Genomic DNA, 18,020 nt, shown 5'->3' with positions numbered 1-18,020 from the left:
TAGGGGTTGAGTTTGGGTCCTTGATTCTAACACCAAATTGCATCCGTGGGGTGCTCAACCTCCCCACGGACAAGCATCCTCTCTGTAAGCCGCCAGCCAGACCAGCACACTATACATACCGTGGGTGGAGAGGACCCAGGGGCCTGGGCCGGGGCCCTGCGGGAGGGACTGGAGGCAGCTGTGGGCATTTAGCCCACGGCTCACACTGCCAGGCCTTTAGTAAGTATTTAACCGCCCTGGCCACTCTCCAGACAGTGACTCATGGGCCTTGCTGAGCTGACAAGCTGACAGTGTCTATCCTGACCCATCCCAGCCTAGTGAGGGGTCAGCGGGGACACCAGGGGAGCTCCAGCTCTGTCCTCAAAACCCTGAGGGGTGTTGGGGGGGTGGTGTCAGCCAGTCCAGGAGCTCAGCAAGGACTCGGCGGCAGCCCACTCCCTGACCTCTCTTGACCCCTGGGCCCTGGCAGACTAGTACACACAAGGCAATCCAGGCGTCTCTGCAGCCGCCTCTCCGGCCAGCTGTGCGGCCAGCTGTTCGGCCAATTGGCAGGGACGGCGGGGGCCGGGGAGGCCTTCCAAGGTCATCTCTTCCATTCCCCTGCGTCCAAGTAGGAAAGCCCCAAGGAAGGAAATGCCACATCCTTTCTTGTATGCCACTCACCGTGACTCACAGCCCTATGGTGTCTGGGCTGTCTCTCTGCCTGGGCCATGTCCATCTCCAGTTCAGTCCTCCCAGGATGAGGAGGTCAGGCCCTGGCCATGCAGTGCCTTCTGGGGTTGGAGAAATCATGGAGAAAGGAGAGTGAAAGGAGGAGAAGAGGAAAACCCAAATGTTTTACAAAGTAGTTTTCTCTACATTTGCATAGAATTTAATGGGCTACAAATAACTTTCACTTGCCCCTATTCCCACTGTCCCTTTGGGGACAGGCCAGGTTCTTTAAGTTCTCTAGGTCTCAGTTTTCTCATCTGTAAAGTGGTAGTGATGATTAGACACCCTACCTCCCCCGCTCCCATTTGCTGTGAAGATTTAGCCTCCCATTTGCTGTGAAGATTTAGCCGAGTGCCTAAAGGCACCTAATTAGCAATTAGCGGTCTGGGTGGAAAAGGTGAGGTGAGGTGATTTCAAAGAATAGCCTCAGGAACAAGAGCCTAGGTCACCTGACTCAGAAATCCAGGACTCTGAGCTCCCTGCCACCATGGTGGGCACCCCCGAAGGAGGAGGAAAGAAAAGGACGGCTGAGCGGCCTCCCAGCCTCAAGGGCACCCAGCAAGGGACACAGGCTGCCTCCGCAAAGGGTGTGGGTCTGTGCCACTGTCTGCCCCCTCACCCAGGCCCCTCTGAGAGTGAGTACCAGAAGACCCCCCACGGCCTGGCTTTCTAGGGTCTCCTCCAGGTACAGTTGTAAAAAGGGAGGTTGGCCTTTGGCTCTCCAGCCTCCTCGACCCCTCCGCTCTCTGGATAATTCAGTTTCCACCCACACTTCCTAACCTTCCTCAAGATCTGCTCCAAGGTAGGGAAAGCAGTGTGGACACGGGGAAACACCAGGAGCCATGGAGTTCACAGACCCGGGCTTGAATCCCAACCCTGCCATTTAAGGCTCCTCTGTAGAGGCCCCGGGGGCCTTCCTTTACCCACAGAATTCCCCAATAAAGAGCCAGGGTGTGTCCCTCCCAGGGCTGTTGGCACAGAGATGGCTGAGATAAAGGAGAAGAGCCCAGGGCTGGGGCTCAGCCACCAGTTATTGGGGTGAGGTGTTAAGAAGAATTGGGAGCCCTGGGACTTCCCCCATGTCCCTGGATCCACTACACCTCCTCTGCCACTCCTCTTCCTGGGGATTCCCTAATTGGTGATTTGAGGCTGAGTCCTTCTCCCCCTCCCCCCTACCAGCTCCGCCTCCCCTGCCCTACCCATGAGGCTGGGGTGGGGGGAGGTGACAGGGGTCACCAGTCCCTTGAGGATATAACCTGTCATATCCTGCCCAGACAAGTCCGGCAGGATACTCCCTGCCTGGGCTGCCCGGACCCCTCCCTCCCCACCCTTGGGCTGCCAAAGGGGCCTCTGAGCTGCTGGAGTAGGTTTTTCAGTTCAGGGGAGTAAATGCTCAGTGAGTGCCTGCTATGTGTGGGAAGTGGTTGGGGTTAGGGGTGCTTTGAGAGCTTGGCAGCAGGAGGGGAGATGAGACCAGCTGGGCTCTGAGCCCCATCAGGGCACCCGTCTTGCCAGAACGGTGCGACTAAGACAGCCTTGCCACTTGGGCTTCCCTGGTGATGACTACCCCAAAGCCCGGGGATTTCAGGAAGGTGGGGCGGAGGAAAGAATGATGTTAGTGCTTTTCCAGGAACCTGTTAGCTGATAGCTAGGTTCTCTGAGCCTCCTCCAGAGGCCTAAGCCAGGCCAGGGCATGGAGAGCTCCTCCACTCTGAGAATCCTGCCTGTTCCTGCGGGAAGGCATCATCTCCACTGGTTCAGTTCCCGGTTTAGCGTTTGAGGAAACTAACACCCCAGAAATGGCTGCAAGGGACTTGCCTGGAGGGCACATAGCAAATTCCTCCCAGAGCTAGAAGTAGCAGCCCACACCTGGCTCCCTGCTTGGTGTTCTTTCCAGCCCATTTTGACTTGACAACACCTACGTACGCCGTGGCCGGCCCTCCCTGGGTCAGCTCTGGCTATGGGTGTGCCCTGCCGATGGCCATGCCAGGGTATGTGACATGTGTGTGATCGGAACCAGAATCCAGGTCCTCATGCTGTGGGGGCCGCAGACTGCTCTCCGGCCAGGCCCACTGTGGACATCGCGCTCTCGGGACATACCGAGCTATTTACCGGGAATGGCTAGGTGTTGCCCATCCTCATCCCTAAGGGAGAAAGCCTGCCAAGCTTGGATATGGGTTCTATGACTGGTGTCACTGGACATAGTGCCTCTTGCGATAACAGCACCCCCCTTCCGGGGCGCCTCCTGCGTGCCAGGCTGTGTTTGAAATTTCAGCTCACTAATCTTCATGAGAGCCCTAAGAAGTGGGCACTATTTTTACTTGCCCTTCAGAAACAAGAGTATGGAGAACAGGGAGGTAAATCACTTGTCCAAAGACACACAGCGCGTAGGTGGCAGAGCCAGAATTTGAACCCAGCGGTCTCCCTCCGGTCCTCATAGCCATACTGTGGGTGGGAGTGAGAGGAGCAGGCTAATGGGGCCCAATCCCACAGGTGCCTGTGTCAGTGGCCATGATGTCGCCGCAGATGCTTACCCCCCAACAGATGCAGCAGATCCTGTCGCCCCCACAGCTGCAGGCCTTGCTCCAGCAGCAACAGGCGCTCATGCTGCAGCAGGTGAGTCTGGCCCCAGGGCAGCTGGGAGGTGGGAGAGAGGAGGGTGGGACGGTGGCCTCCCATCTCGCACCCTGTTTACTGCCAACATCACTGCTGGCCAAAGCCGGGGAAGAAACCAGAGAGACTGCTCAGGCTGGATGGATCTGCATTCCTCCAGGGCAGCTGGGGAGAGGTCAGGGGTCAAGCCTCTCCTGCAGTGGCACCCCCATGCTCCCTGTCTCACCTGCCCGCCTCTGTATCCAGAACCCCAGGGAAGGGCAGAGTACTGGAACATCCCGGCACCTCGCTGTGATGGATTCAGGAGACCCGGAGAGAGGCAGGGCGGGCTCAGAGCTATGGGGTGAAGCCCCCCACCGCCCCCGAACCCCATCCCTGCTCGGCTCCCTCCCCACCCAGGCCCTGCTGAGGATCCTCAGAGCAGACTGAGGAGAGCAGGCATCTCCCTGCGGGGTGTCTCTTTCACCACCCCAGTGAGACTCCGTACTTCTGCCTCCAGGAGCCCCATCACAACAGGGCCAGGGCTGTTCTGGGGTCCGCAGTCCCCGGCCCGTGGTAACCCACTCGCACCCCTGCCCCCCTCCACCTCCCACCCAGCTGCAGGAGTACTACAAGAAGCAGCAAGAACAGCTCCACTTACAGCTTCTCACCCAACAGCAGGCTGGGAAGCAGCAACCCAAAGAGGTAAGGGGCCTGAGGTGCCCCCTCAAAGGACCTCTGCCCCTCCTGGCCGGAGACTGGGAGCCACACAGTGGCTAGGAGAGAACTGCCTTGAGGGCATAGGAGACCGATCAGGAAGCGCTGGGAGGAAATTATGGGACAGAAGGGAATGGGAACTGGGGGTGCACAGTTCTCCAGCTGCCCTTGTCCCCACTCCGTCCTTCCTCCTTGCCTCCTGTTGTCGGATTAGTGAGGACAGGCCCCCGGTGTCCCTTGCTCATGACCAGCTGCCTTGTCAGGTCCTTCCCTACCCACTTGTCTCTTAATGACTTAGCACCTCAGCCTGCCACAAACCCTCCCCCACCCCCAGGTTCTGGTCCCTCAGAACCCTTAGAACTTGCGCTGCTCCCTCCAACCCTGCCCCAACCTCTGCCACTTCTTGTAATATCAGGCCCTTCCCCTCCAGAGAATTCCCCGGCCTCACCTGGGCCACAGTGCCCCCCTGAGCTTCCATACCAGGCCCCTGGGCTCCCCCTCCATGTCCCAGACCTGTGCCTCCCTCCTGCTGGCCTAACCACAGCCAAGTCCTGGGTGGCTTCTTCCCAGAAGGCTGCCCTGCTGACTCCCAGTCATTTCCCAGTGCCCTCAGCCTCCCCCTCAAGGTCTCATCCTTGTTGCCTTCCCTGCATTTTCTCTAGGCTGGCTTTACTGAATAGCTAGCCCCCCACTGCACCCCCAGGGCAGGGGGCCAGGCAGAGACGTCCCTGCCTCCCGAGCACCCAGCACAAGCTTGGCTCCCGGGGCTCAGAAAAGACCTGCGGATGCGCTGACTTGTTGGTGCCTGTGTGAAGAACTGACGGGCTGGGAGGCTGGGGGGAGGGGAGCGCTGGCGGGAGACAGGGAGGGAGAGAGCGGAACTCCAGACCTACAGTGAGCAAGGGAGCAAGTGTGCGCCTGAGCAGTAGAGATGCGACTCTTCCCCAGGCCTGGGTCCGGATGACCAGCTGATGCGGATCTTTTAAAGTCCCGTCAGACTCTTTGATTCCCTGTATCTAAGAAGCAGGAGAGGAGAGGAGCTGGAGGGGGTAGGCCCCCTCCTTGGCGCAGGAGGGGGGCAGCCGCGCATGTGGGAAGGGTGCCCGCCAGGCGGGAGTGGCCCCCGGAGCCTGACAAGCTCATCGATCATTGTGATGAGGGCCCCCCCCCACCCCCGTTTCCAGGCGAGCACAGCTGCGGTGCGGGGAGCCGAGACGGAAGGAGGGGGGCGGGAGCAGGGAGGGCGTCGTGCTGAGCGTCTGGGTCTGCTGTGTGTGTTTGCGCGCGTGCGTACGTGGTGCGTGCGTGCGTGTGTTTACTGCGAGGAGGCATGCAGCCCTATGGAAGCTGGGCCGGGAGCAGAGAGGCTGCAGCGGCGGACGCCACTACGACAGCTCCGGGGGCTGAGAGGCCCTGGGAGGGGGTGGCCGCGGGGTGGGGGCCGGAGGGCGTGCCCGAGGCTGATGGTACCCCTCTCGGCCCGCCCCCTCGGGCCCCCCACCAGGCCCTGGGGAACAAGCAGCTGGCCTTCCAGCAGCAGCTCCTGCAAATGCAACAGTTGCAGCAGCAGCATCTGCTCAACCTGCAGAGACAGGGGCTGGTCAGCCTGCAGCCCGGCCAAGCCTCAGGGCCCCTCCAGACCCTCCCGCAAGGTGAGTGTCCCCCAGCCCAGACCTCCCCCCGCCCCACCCCATTCCATTGGCGCCTGGGGCCCTGCTAGCCTCCCACCTCTCTCTCCCGCAGCAGCCGTGTGCCCTACGGACCTGCCCCAGCTGTGGAAGGGCGAGGGTGCCCCCGGGCAGCCCGCCGAGGACAGCGTCAAGCAGGAGGGGCTGGACCTCACCGGCTCAGCCACCACCGCTACCTCGTTTGCCGCCCCCCCCAAAGTCTCACCCTCCCTCTCCCACCACACCCTGCCCAACGGACAGCCCACTGTGCTCACACCTCGGAGAGACAGGTGCGGGGGGCCCAGGCCGGGAGAGGGCGCTGCACACCTGCCTGGAGGCAGCCCTGCTCCCTGAGGGATGGCACCCCTGGGTGAGGGACAGGGAGGGGGGAGGCGGAGCTCGTGGACCCGGAAGTTTATCCCTCTCGCAGGGCACACAGCATTGTTCTCAGCCTCTGGGAAACCCATATGAGGGACAGAAACTTCACCAGCAGGGGTCCTGGCCAAGCTGGACCCAGGCCCTTGTGGTTTCCAGCGTCCCTGACTGCTGCCTCTCTCTTGCTCTCCTAGCTCCTCCCACGAGGAGACGCCAGGCTCCCACCCCCTCTACGGACACGGAGAGTGTAAGTGGCCAGGCTGTGAGACCCTGTGCGAAGACCTGGGCCAGTTTATCAAGTAGGTGTCACCGCAACCCTCCATTCGCCCCGCCCCGCCAACAGCAGACTTTCCACAGGGCCCTTCATCCCGCCCCCCAGCCGGCCACCTAGCTTGCCCCTCTTTGGACCTTAGCCACCAGCTGTCCTGCTGTCCTCCCCTCTGGGGCATCTAGCCTAGCTCCTTCCCTGCCCCCACCAGCTCCCTGATCCCCAGCCTCCCATCTATATTTGCAGGGGCCTGCAGCCTCAGTAAACCCCATACCCAGGCTCTCAGAGCCCCTCAGTAGGGGGGTGTGAGGAGCAGGAGAGGACACCCCCTCCCCCCCGTAGCCCTTCCCTGCTTCCCCTAGACTCAGCCCAAGAGACTGACAGCCTAGTGACAGGCCGGAAGGCCGGTGGACAGGCAGGGCGGGAGGCGACCAGCTGCCACTGCCGTGCCAGGCTCTGTCACTGACTGATTAACTCCGCTGTCTCCCAGACCCTTGCAGCATCAGGGTCAAACAAATTGTTTTCACGCTTCGTCAGAGGTTTACTTAATTAGTTCATTTGCAATTAGATCTCTCTGTAGCTGGGATTTTAGCAAAGACATCAAAGGAGGCTGACGAGAAGGCGGCTTCCTTGGTTGCCCTGTTGCCCCGTTTTTTTTTTTTTCTTCCCACCTCTTTCCCTTTGTATCTCTTGGTCTGTCTGCTTTCCAGGCTGTGGGCGGGCTGGGAGCACAGGATGGGAGGGTGGTGGCCACAGGCAAAGCAGGGCCAACTGTGTCTTCTCTGCCTCTCCTGCCCCAAAGACACCTCAACACAGAGCACGCCCTGGATGACCGGAGCACAGCCCAGTGCCGGGTGCAGATGCAGGTGGTCCAGCAGCTGGAGATCCAGGTGCAGCTCTGAGGATGCTCAGTGACGGGGGGGGGGGGGGGTGGTGCAGGGGATGCCAGGCCTGGCCCCACCCTCAGCACTGACATCCCAAGAGGGCTTTGGAGGGCCTTGCGGACAGGGATCATCTTAAGCTTTCTTGCTCCTAAGTGCCAAGACCATGAGGTGATTGTAGTTAGAGACTCAGGAGCAAGCCAAGGTGGGGGGTGAGAGTTGCGGTGTCTCTGCCGGGAGTCCCAAAAGAGGAGTGTCCATATAAAAACCATAAAAATGCCAACAGCTAACATAAGGATCCCTTACTTGGTGCTGACTTAAATACTTTACCTGTTGAACTCCGGGAATCCTCTAAACAGCCGTATAAGGCAGCTGCTATTCTCATCCCCACTTTATAGATATGGAAAACCGAGGCCCAGAGAGGTGAAGTGACTTGTTGCTCTGATCACTAACCCCAGCGGGTGGCCGAGTTGGGGTCAGAAGCACGGCGGTCTGACCCCCGAGTCTAGCATGTAGACCCCGAGGTCTAGCATGTAGTACCTGACAGTCCAGCAGGCAGAGTGAGGGACATTTACCCATTTCCCTCTGGCACCTAGCAGAGCGCCCTGCCCTGAGAGGGTAGTTGTGAAAGACCTATTGAATTTATGAATGGGGGTGAATGAATCATTCATCCATTCCTGTGTTTCCATTCATGGCTCGAGGTCCCTCTCACACACAAGTGCCACTGAACTTGGGTGTTGTTCAACCACAGCCTCTGCCGTGGAGGAGGAGAAAAAGCATGTGTTGTTGTTAGCGAGGGGGCCCCTGACCTGTAGCTTGAGCCTGGGACTCACGGTCTGGAGAAGTGACTTGAGGCCTTCATCGGGGCCGGCAGCCCCAGGCCCTGGGCCGGCAGCCCCAGGCCCTGGCCTCGAGGGTAGCAGGGGATGGAGCAGAGCCGAGGCCTTCTAGGAGCAGGGGACAGAGGGAGCCAGAGGCTGATATGTGAAGAAGAGTGGTGGGAGAGGGCTTTTCTCGGGTGTCTGGTTGGGGAGAGGTGGCATGTGGAGGAGGAAGAGGACTGGACCCCTTGGGGGCTCAGCCCCAGCTCACCTCCCACCTCTCCACAGCTTGCCAAGGAGAGCGAGAGGCTGCAGGCCATGATGGCCCACCTGCACATGCGGCCCTCCGAGCCCAAGCCCTTCAACCAGCCCGTGAGTGACTCTCCCCTTCCTGCGACCCTCCCAGGACCCCTGGCACCCCCAACCTGGGGACTGGGCTCAGCACCCTCCCCATTGCTCACAGCTGAACCCAGTCCCCAGCTCTTCCTCATTCTCCAAGGTGACCGTCTCCGCAGCAGACTCGTTCCCAGATGGTCTCGTGCACCCCCCGACCTCGGCTGCTGCCCCCGTCACCCCTCTACGGCCCCCCGGCCTCAGCTCTGCCTCCCTGCACAGCGGGGGCCCCGCCCGCCGGAGGAGCAGTGACAAGTTCTGCTCCCCCATCTCCTCAGGTAAGGACTGACAGGAGGGTTATTTCCCCCCGCCCCGAGCTGGATCCCTCAACCGGCTACCCCATCCTCTGCCTCTCTTCCCCAGAGCTGGCCCAGAATCACGAGTTCTACAAGAACGCTGATGTCAGGCCCCCCTTCACCTATGCCTCCCTCATCCGTCAGGTGAGCATGGAAGTAGATGGGGGGGCACCCAGGCTGAACCCCCATCTCGGAGTCTCAGCCTCCATGAGAGTCAGAAGAGAGATAGCCCCTCCTGCACCTGACCTCTCTCTCTCGGGCTTCTTCCTGGCTGTACGGCCTCTCACCCAGGCTCCATCGGAGTCTGTGCTGCTCGTGTGGGCGTCTCTCTGGGTTTTTGCTGCTTACACCCACTGTGCTGTTCATTCTCTCATTCCCATGTACACACGCTCCTAGGAGACTGTTTTCTTTCTTTCTTTAAAGATTTTATTTATTTGACAGAGATCACAAGTAGAGAGAGAGAGGAGGAAGCAGGCTCCCTGCCCAGCAGAGAGCCCGATGCGGGACTCATCCCAGGACCCCGAGATCATGACCCGAGCTGAAGGCAGAGGCTTAACCCACTGAGCCACCCAGGCAGCCCCAGGAGACTGTTTTCTGATAGACTCAGGGTCACTCTCAGTTGATTGCCACCTGCCTGCCTGCCTCTCCCTCACCCTCCCTCCCCACCAACCCTCTCTCTCTCTCTCTGTCACATACACAGACACCCCTCTGTTTACTCACGTCCTTGATGCTCACGTAATATTCTTTTATGAATAGACATTTGCACAGATGTCCTCTTGCTGTGACCCCCCAGCAGGCACACGCATCCTCACAGGTACCCTCATATATGCACACACCCCCCACCTCAGGCTTAGGGAGCCCTTTGCCAAAATCAGGATAAATTGTAAACAGCCCCCAGCCTGTGGCTTTCTCTCTCCCAAGAATATTACTTCATTTTCATTCCCGAGTGGGGGCCCTTGACACCAGTTGCCCTCCAGAAGGAATTCACGTGCTCCTTGCACAAATGCATAGCCCTCACAGCTCATGTTTCCTAGCCCGGAAACAGCCTGCCCCACTGAGGGGATGGATGACACCTACCAGTCCTGTCCACGAGCCTCTGTAGCGGGTGTCCTCTGTTCTCAGGGTGGGAGTCGGGCCAGGCAGGAGGGAAAGAACACAGGCCTGTGACCCTTGAAGGCTCAGACTGAGGGTCCCTCTGCTTCTCTCTGGCCCACAGGCCATTCTGGAAACCCCTGACAGGCAGCTGACCCTGAATGAGATCTATAACTGGTTCACCAGAATGTTCGCCTATTTCCGGAGAAACACTGCCACCTGGAAGGTGAGGCATGCTCCCTCCTCCTTGCCAAGGGCCCCAGTCACCCTCGAACATCTCCTCATCCCCTTGACACCAAGGCCGCATCACATTTCGTCCCCTCAGAGGGTCAGTTCTTCAGAAATGCCCCCAGCTGGGTCTGGGCCACACCATAGGTCCCTCCACCCCCACCTCAGCATGGGCTGTGGAATATTCTCTAACTGCCCCTTAATAGCCCCTTCTTTCCAGCCTTGTGCTGCCTGCTTTCTGTCAAGAAATCCTCCTCTTCCCTGGAGTGCCCCCCAATAGGCCCCACAAAGTAGGGCCTCCAGGAGTTAATAGTGCCCCAGCCTGTTGGGGAGGCTTGGGGTGACACTCTCCAGAGACCCTAAGGGTCTGGGTACCTTGGCTAAAGGTGCCTGTTCTGGAGCCAGGGGTGGGGTGGGCCGTGTGCAGGCACAGACACAGGGACAGCAGAACGAGACCTGTGGACTGCGCACTGGGACATAACCACAGGCACCCCCGTACTCTCCCCAGCTCTGCCATGGCGGCAGGAAGATAATTGTCTCCATCCAATTAGTCATTTCAGCACCTTCAGCCATAGAGTTTTCTCAGGGGACTAGAGGCAGGGAAGGAAGGGACCCTAAAAAATGGGACACGGAGATGTGGACTGGGGCACTCAGCCATTCATTTTCCTATAGCCAAGATGGGAGGGGTGTGTGTCTGTCTGTCTGTCTGTTGGGTGAGAATATTAGTGTCTGTGCAGCAGAGTGGAAAGTGGTATCTAAATTGGGAGGGGGTGGAGGGAAGGAGAAGGGAGTGTTGGCACCCTGCGGGGAAGGTTAGAGGCGGGGAAGGAGTCCTTAGCTCACAAGCTTAATTGGATCCCTGGCTCTTGAGTCCCCCTGCTGGCCAGCTCAGAAGCTGCAGCCAGAGGCTACCTCCCCACCAGCGGCCCCTTTCAACAAGTGTCATGGAGGCCCCCTCCCCACAAATGCCCAACTCGGTGGGGTCTGCATAGGGCCCAGTCTCCTCTAACCCCAAAATGTGCTAACCGCAGTAGGAGAGACTGCTCTGTGACCTTCCGTATCCCTGCGTGCCCAATTCTCAAAGCTGGGGAAAGAGGCTTGGAGGCTGGGACGGCGGCTCTGATTGGCTCTGAGTGATGTCATTTCCTGCCAACCACAGTCCTGCCCTCTCTCTGAGCTGGCAGGGCCTTGTTGGGACCACCAGGTCCAGTCTCCAGCCTCTGGGACAGTTTGGATATCAGGTTTTAGAAGATAAGAGTCCTGCACAGACATAAAGGGTCGTTAATGATTGTTATCTAATGTTTATGTTCATAATGCAGGTTAATCCTTTACCTGTAGGGGTGAGAGTAGAGAACCTCATTTCCATTAGACAGCTCAGGGGCACGGTGTCCCTCACCCCCCTACTCTCCTTTCCTGTTCTCTCCTTTCTCTGGGATCAGGAGAAGCTGGTTTGGGTGACTTCCTTAAACCCCTCGGGGACCGTCTTGAAACCCCTCCCATTTAGCCGAGCTCCTTTAGGCCTTCCATGCCCCCTTCCATGGTCGCCCAGCCAGGATCATCCCAGTGGTCTCGCACCCCCAGGGTCTTCACCTCCTCGTCCCGTCGCCTCATAATAGGTCCCAGCGCAACGCCAGTGCTGAACGAGCAGGCGACCTTTCTAGTGAGCAGTGCTCGGCTGCTGTGTCTGCCACTTCGGGCACTGCCTGTGTCCTCCCCTCCCTGTGGCACAGCAGAATCTCTCTTAGCTTGAGGTCCACTTTGACCTTCAGGACTTTTGCCACCAAGCTTCATTCATGTTCCTGGGGAAATATACCCTGTCTACACCTAACTGTTCGACTTCCACCCGCCAGCCATATATCTGGCCCTTGAAGTCCTTCTTCTTCTCAACTCCTCCTCCTCTTGCATTCTCCCTCTTGCACTCTCTCTGGCCCCCACCCCGAGATGCTGTCCACTTCGGACCGGGGCAGAAGGGTCGGGAGCCAGCGTGGGCCAGGCCAGCTGCCGTTCATCCGGGGACAGAGCTGCCATCTGCCAAGCTGATGGTCTCCCCCAGCGCTCCCCCTGGGTCCATCCCCTCCCAGGGCCCATGTTGTGGGCCCGTCCTTTTGTTTACGCAGCCCCCGCCAGACCCCTTAAATTGCCGTTAATGTTTCAGCGTAACGAATTAGTCTCTCATCACGAATCAGGCTTCGAAATGAGGGAAAAAAGCCCCGGTGAGGCCATCCTCGGAAATTGGGGTCATTCTCATTTGCAAAGCGGAGGATCGGAGCCCTGTAATGCGGGCAAATTTATTCCGAGGCAGGAGCCCCGGCGTGATTAGGCCCTTTGTAATTATCGCTCCAAGAGATTCCACTCCAGCCGCCCGCCTCCCTCGTGGATTAGCAAGCGAGTCGGAAAAATACACAGGATTTAATTAGAGGCAAATTAAAATTGGTAATGAAATCGGGCCAGTTGCAAGTGGCAAGAGTTGGAAGGGAGAGAGGGAGAGGGGATCTCCAGGGGCACGGGCTGCCCGCCCTGCCGGCTTTCTTCCCCGTTTAGAAATGTAAAGAGGAGACAAGGATGGGGACAAGGCGGGGTGGGGGGGTGGAGGCTGAGGGAGGACAGGTAACAGGGACAGGGATGGGTGGGGGGCGGTGGTGAAGCTGAGAGAGGAGAGGACAGGGACAGGACTGAGGGACATGGAGTGAGTGGGCTCGGGCCCTCATCTCGGCCCCCCCGGGGGGGGGCGGTTGGGGCCAAGCCACCCCCTCTCACCCAAGTGTCCTACAATTCAGATGGCCTCAATTCCTGAAGTCACCCCGCCAGGAGGAGGTGGGAGCGACAAGGTGACTTTTCCTCTTTTCTCTCCTCTCCCTGCCTCGCAGCTACCAAATACCGTGCTCTTCTTTCTCTCGGTTTATTTCAACAAGTATGTATGTGAGGCCTGCAGTATGCCTCCTGCTCTTAAACTGTTCTCAAAGCCATGGCTCCCACACTCCTAGAGGCTGAAGAAGGTTGCAGCAAGGGTTCCTGATTTATTTCCAAAACTTGTAAAGCCTCGTGGCAAGGCTGCATGCACCTAAGCTAACAGGCCCCAGGCTCGATGAACAGGCCAGGGCCTGAGTGCAGGCCCACGGCGACTGGGGCCCCCCGATTGACAGCTGCGTGTGCCTGATCAGTGCTGCTGGGAAAACAAATGATTTCTACCTGGGTAGTGTTCAGTTGGTAGACAGAGTTTTCCGAAACACAGCAGGGAGAAGGGGAGCCAATCATAGAATGGGCTGTCTGCAGTGAAGACATTGGCGGTCCCTGGGTCAAGGGCAGTTGAGAGGCAGAGGGACTCCTCCCCCTCGGCAGCCTGAGTGGCCCGGGCCTGGGGAGGTGGGAAGTGGTGGGGCTGCGGTGGGGCGGGGACATCCCCGTGTGCTTGCCAGCGCAGGGAAGGGGCCGGGCAGGCTGCCTCTGAGCCCATGTCATCATTGCACCCCCAGAATGCTGTGCGACACAACCTTAGCCTGCACAAGTGCTTCGTGCGTGTGGAGAACGTCAAGGGTGCCGTGTGGACTGTGGACGAGCGCGAGTATCAGAAGCGGAGGCCGCCAAAGATGACAGGGTACAGCCACCTGCAGCATGGACCGGGGCACCTCCCCCATTCTCTCCAGGACTTGCCTGTGTACCCAGTCCTTCCTCCTTTGGAGGCGGAGTGGGGAGAAGAGGGATGGAGGAGCACAGGGGAGCCCAGAATCCAGAAGTGACATGAAGGGGCAGGTGATCTGTCCCTATTTCTGACTGAGGAAAGGAGCCTGGGGGCCTGGGACCAGAGAAAGAGACCCAAAGTACCTGTGGCCAGAGTTGGGACATGAGCAGATGCCACCTAGAAGCTCTGGCTTCCCGTGCACCTCTGCTTCTCACTGGCTGTGTGACCTTGGGCTATCGCCCTCGACGCACAAGGACGCCATTGGGCCAGTTCCTTGACCTCTCTTGGATGCTCTATAAATGGGGAAAGGGGATTCATCATTATGGTAGAGGGACAGCTTTGAGCCACTGCTTTACCTGACCCAACTCCTGGACACATTTCCTGGGCAGAAAAGTCTTTGGTGTGGAGCGCACAGGGACCAGCAGCGCGCAGGGCTATTAGATGTCCCAGAATTCAGGATGGCAAAATAACGTGGGTATTATAGATGTGGGCCTATCCTGGCTCTAGCTTCAACCTGTTGGCCCCCGGAAACAGCAGAGAAACCCCGCTGGGGTGGCATCATGTGAAGACCAGCATGGGGAAGGATCCGTGTTCCCCCTTGCCAGCTCCAAGACGCTGTACCTGCCCCAGAGCCCCAGAGAGCCTCGACCTGGGAGCTCTGAAGGGAGCTGTCCCTCCACGCTGCGTCCCATCAGCCTGAGGCTTGAATAGGCCTTAGAGGTGGTGCTGACCCTACTCTGGCCTCCTAGGTTCAGGAATGGAATGGTCCCTGGCATGAGCAGGGCCTTGCACGGCTGCACTGGGAAGGGGGAGTAAGTGAGTGAAGGAACCAAACAGTGCCTTCTCTGTCTTCCAGGAGCCCCACCCTGGTCAAGAACATGATCTCAGGCCTCAGTTACGGAGCACTTAACGCCAGCTATCAGGTGAGTGCTCCCTGGGCCTTGACCCCTGGCTGTCGGGCCCCTCCCCCACGCGCTGACCCTCCCCCCACTCTCCCCTGCCAAGAACCCATCTGTCCAAGGAGGGGTAGGAGGGTGAAGACCACTCTGGGTGACCTGAATCCCACCCCTCTGCCCCGGCCCCACTCGGGGCTCAGCCCCCACCTCTGCTGTCAGGGCTGGGTTCGGGCACAGCAGAGAGCAAGGAGGGAGGTTGGCATAACCAGTGGGGCCCTGTTCCCTGGTTTGCCATTCTTGGCGGGGGAGGGGTTCTTTGCCCTCCCCCTAAGGGATCGGTTAGGCCCAGGCTCCCAGGGAGGCTGGGAGGCAGCAGGTCAGGGTCATGATCTGGCCTCCAGAGGTCAGGGCACAAAGAGTCCAGGAGGCTGGCTGGGGGTGGGGCAGGGACCCACTGGGCCAAGTGGAGCTGGCTTACTGGACCAACCCTGTGCCCTCCAGGCTGCCCTGGCCGAGAGCAGCTTCCCCCTCCTCAATAGCCCTGGCATGCTGAACCCGGGCTCTGCCAGCAGCCTCCTGCCCCTCAGCCACGAAGACGTGGGCGCCCCCGTGGAGCCGCTGCCCAGCAACGGCAGCAGCAGCCCCCCTCGCCTCTCCCCACCCCAGTACAGGTGAGCATGCAACATGGAGCCCCCACCCCAGTGCCCCCCAGATGCCCCTGCAGGTGGGATCCCCATCTTATCATGCCCTGCCCACGTACACACTCCTGTCTTCCCAGGACGAGTGACCTCGCTTTCTCTCCTTATTCTCCTCCCTCTCGCCCCTTCCTTCCTGTAACTTTCTTCCTCTTCTCCTTCCTCCTCTCTTCTGTTTCATCTCCCCTCTTGCCTACGGACACCACCTCTGTCCTTTCCAACCTCCCCCTTCCTCAGAGGAGAGCTCCTGTGGAGATCAGACTGGAAGACATCAGGCCCCAGGGGCTCAGGGATGATACGGGTCCTGGGGAGGCGACCTGGGAATACCCCCACTGCACCCCCAAATTTTGGATATTTGAGGGGCAGGGGAAGGCCCCTGAGGTGCCCATACAATCCCTTCACAGCCACCAGGTGCAGGTGAAAGAGGAGCCACAGGAGGCAGAGGAAGACAGGCGGCCGGGCCCTCCCCTGGGTCCTCCCAACCCCAGCACCGCAGCGCCGCCAGAAGACAGGGACCTGGAGGAGGAGCTGCCAGGAGAGGAACTGTCCTAAGGGCCTCTAGGGGCTGGCTGGGCAGGGGTGAGACCCCTCCCTCCGGAACCCAGGCCCCACCTTCCCCCACTCCTCAGCCCCGCCCAAACCTCAAGGCACTTCCAGGACTCAGATGGGGGGGCTGGGCCAGCAACTCCCCATGTGACCTGACTGACAGACGCTCGGGGGCAGGGACGGTCCCGCCCCCGAGGGGACACAGAACCCCTGGTCTGGGACCGGTAGAGGACTCGGAGGGCCCAGACCCTTCCTCACCCTCCCCTACATCTGAATACCGCCTCCCCCCAACCACCAGCAGCAGCAGGGCCCTCCTCCCCCACCAGCTTTCCCCTACAGGGCCCCTCAGCGCCGTGGAGACCCGCAGGCGGGGCTAAGCCACCCCTCTCAAACCCAGGGCCCCTAGCACCTGGCTCTGGCAGTGTTTTCTGACCGGAGGCCCCCCACTTTCCCAATTTGTGCTCCCTTCCACCTTCTTTTCCATACTGTGAAGTCTCCCCACTGCCCCCCAACTCCTGCCCCTGCCCTGGCCTAGGGCATTGGGGGAGGGTGCTGAAGTTTCAGACCATCCCCAGAAGAAACCAGCTGCCTCTGCTGTGCCTACTCCAAGGCCACAGCTGAGGCGGGACAAGTTGTGTGCGCTGTGGGGGGTCGGCGGGAGCAAGACTGCCCGGCTGGACCCTGCCCTGGACCTGAGACAGAACCCAAGCTGAACTGGGCCTCTGCCCCCTTCAGGGGGTGCTCCTCAGCTTCCGCCATCCCCCCCCCCCCCAACAGAGGAAGAGGCCCAGCACTGGCCTACTGACAGGGTCTGTGCTGGGTATACTAATGGAGGGGGAGCTGCCAAAAGGAGCTGCGCGGCCCTTGAGGCTGGAGTTGGGCTCAGAGGGGCTGCCAGAGCCACCAGAAGCATCCTGCCTCTGTCCTAGGAGAGGCCGGGCTGAAACTAGGCTTGAGGGGCAGGTGGCTGCTGTGACCCCGATGGGTCACCCCCAGCCTACAGGTCCCCCATTGTAGTCCTTCCTCACCCTCCCTCGGCACCCCTCCCTGACCCCCCCTCCCCCAGTTAAACCGATGACCAAAGACCTTTCTTATGCCGGAAGCAAAAACCAAAACTTTTTGTTGGCTTTTTCCTTTGTCGCCTCCTGCACCCCCTACTCCTCCTTGCTCCTCGACCTTGGCCCCAGGCTGGAAGCCCTCCCTCCACTTAAGTTATTGTTTTAAACCAAAGTTTACAGTGTCTGTTGGTGGCCCAGACCCTCTCTCCACCCTTCCTCCACCCCACCCCGAGGACCCTGGGACTCAGTAGAGGCTGGGGGCCCTGCTCACCCCCACTCTACCCTTGGCCAGCCCGGAGGAAGGCAAGAGGGCGGAAGGAAGGAGGTGCACTGCCCTCAGCACCCCAAGGGGTTCCCCTGTCCTCAGGCAGTGGACCTCAAGCCCTAGTGCCCAACCCTGGGCTTCTTCCTGGGGGCTCTCCAGACCCCTTGCAAGGACCAAGTCCCCCATCACGCTGGGAGTGTGGATTCCAGCAGAGGAGCTGGGAAAAAAAAAAGTGAGACTCCACAGACCCCCTATGGGGGACCCCAACTTGGGCCAAGGACTGGGGGTGTTGGATGCTTTTGATCCCCCAGGCCAGGCCCCTTTGCTGAGAAGACCCCTGGGACTTTTCCCCCCCCCCCCCCACATACACCCCTTCACAAGCCACCCCTCCTGAGAGGCAGGGGGCCCTCCGCCCCCTCCCCATGTACTCCCCACCTGTGTTCTGTTTGACCAGCACAGAAATATTAAACGTCCTCTATTCACCGGGCCCTGCGTGTGTCACCAAGGTGAGGGGGGGAAGGACAAGAAAATGGAAAGATTGTTCTGGGGTCTGAGGGCAGCAGGCCCTGGCAGACGGCAAGAGCCCCCCGGGGGGTGCTTTCTGGGAGTGCATGAATGCACCAGGTGTGGGGGGGTTGGCCCTCTCTGCTCCTCTTGCCCCCCACTTCCACTGTCACCCACATTCTCTGGTGTTTTCTCTCAAAGCAGGTCTCTGGGTCATTCTGCTTTCTCCCAAGGTCACAATTCCTTCTTGTGCGTCCTGCCCCTTCCTCCAAAAGTGTATTCAGGGCGTAGATATCCTTCAGGGCTGGAGAGGGTTCCTGCCACAGGGCCACCACC

The 18,020-nt window shown here is 59.7% G+C and overlaps 1 protein-coding gene across 3 annotated transcripts in view; it reads left to right on the top strand.

Annotated features, from left to right (window-relative positions):
• FOXP4 (forkhead box P4) overlaps positions 1 to 17,667 on the top strand; it is a 51,436-nt gene extending 33,769 nt beyond the window's left edge. The window contains exons 4-17 of one of the 3 annotated variants that reach the window (XM_059400507.1): positions 3,205 to 3,327; positions 3,928 to 4,008; positions 5,525 to 5,672; positions 5,764 to 5,977; positions 6,257 to 6,361; positions 7,133 to 7,220; positions 8,321 to 8,404; positions 8,532 to 8,703; positions 8,789 to 8,865; positions 9,938 to 10,039; positions 13,515 to 13,636; positions 14,577 to 14,643; positions 15,118 to 15,287; positions 15,716 to 17,667. In XM_059400507.1, coding sequence (XP_059256490.1) covers positions 3,205 to 3,327; positions 3,928 to 4,008; positions 5,525 to 5,672; positions 5,764 to 5,977; positions 6,257 to 6,361; positions 7,133 to 7,220; positions 8,321 to 8,404; positions 8,532 to 8,703; positions 8,789 to 8,865; positions 9,938 to 10,039; positions 13,515 to 13,636; positions 14,577 to 14,643; positions 15,118 to 15,287; positions 15,716 to 15,863 — 1,701 coding nt within the window. In that variant the 3' untranslated portion in view covers positions 15,864 to 17,667. Of the gene's footprint in view, positions 1 to 3,204; positions 3,328 to 3,921; positions 4,009 to 5,524; positions 5,673 to 5,763; positions 5,978 to 6,256; positions 6,362 to 7,132; positions 7,221 to 8,320; positions 8,405 to 8,531; positions 8,704 to 8,788; positions 8,866 to 9,937; positions 10,040 to 13,514; positions 13,637 to 14,576; positions 14,644 to 15,117; positions 15,288 to 15,715 lie in introns of all 3 variants that reach the window. The other 2 variants (XM_059400505.1, XM_059400504.1) reach the window with 2 other exon arrangements.
• The last annotated feature ends 353 nt before the right edge of the window (positions 17,668 to 18,020 follow it).

Source organism: Mustela nigripes, chromosome 5 (assembly GCF_022355385.1).
Source record: "Mustela nigripes isolate SB6536 chromosome 5, MUSNIG.SB6536, whole genome shotgun sequence".
In the NCBI taxonomy this organism is placed as follows: Eukaryota; Metazoa; Chordata; class Mammalia; order Carnivora; family Mustelidae; genus Mustela; species Mustela nigripes.
Note: the sequence above shows the minus strand (reverse complement) of the source record. Positions and strands in the feature narration are given on the sequence as shown.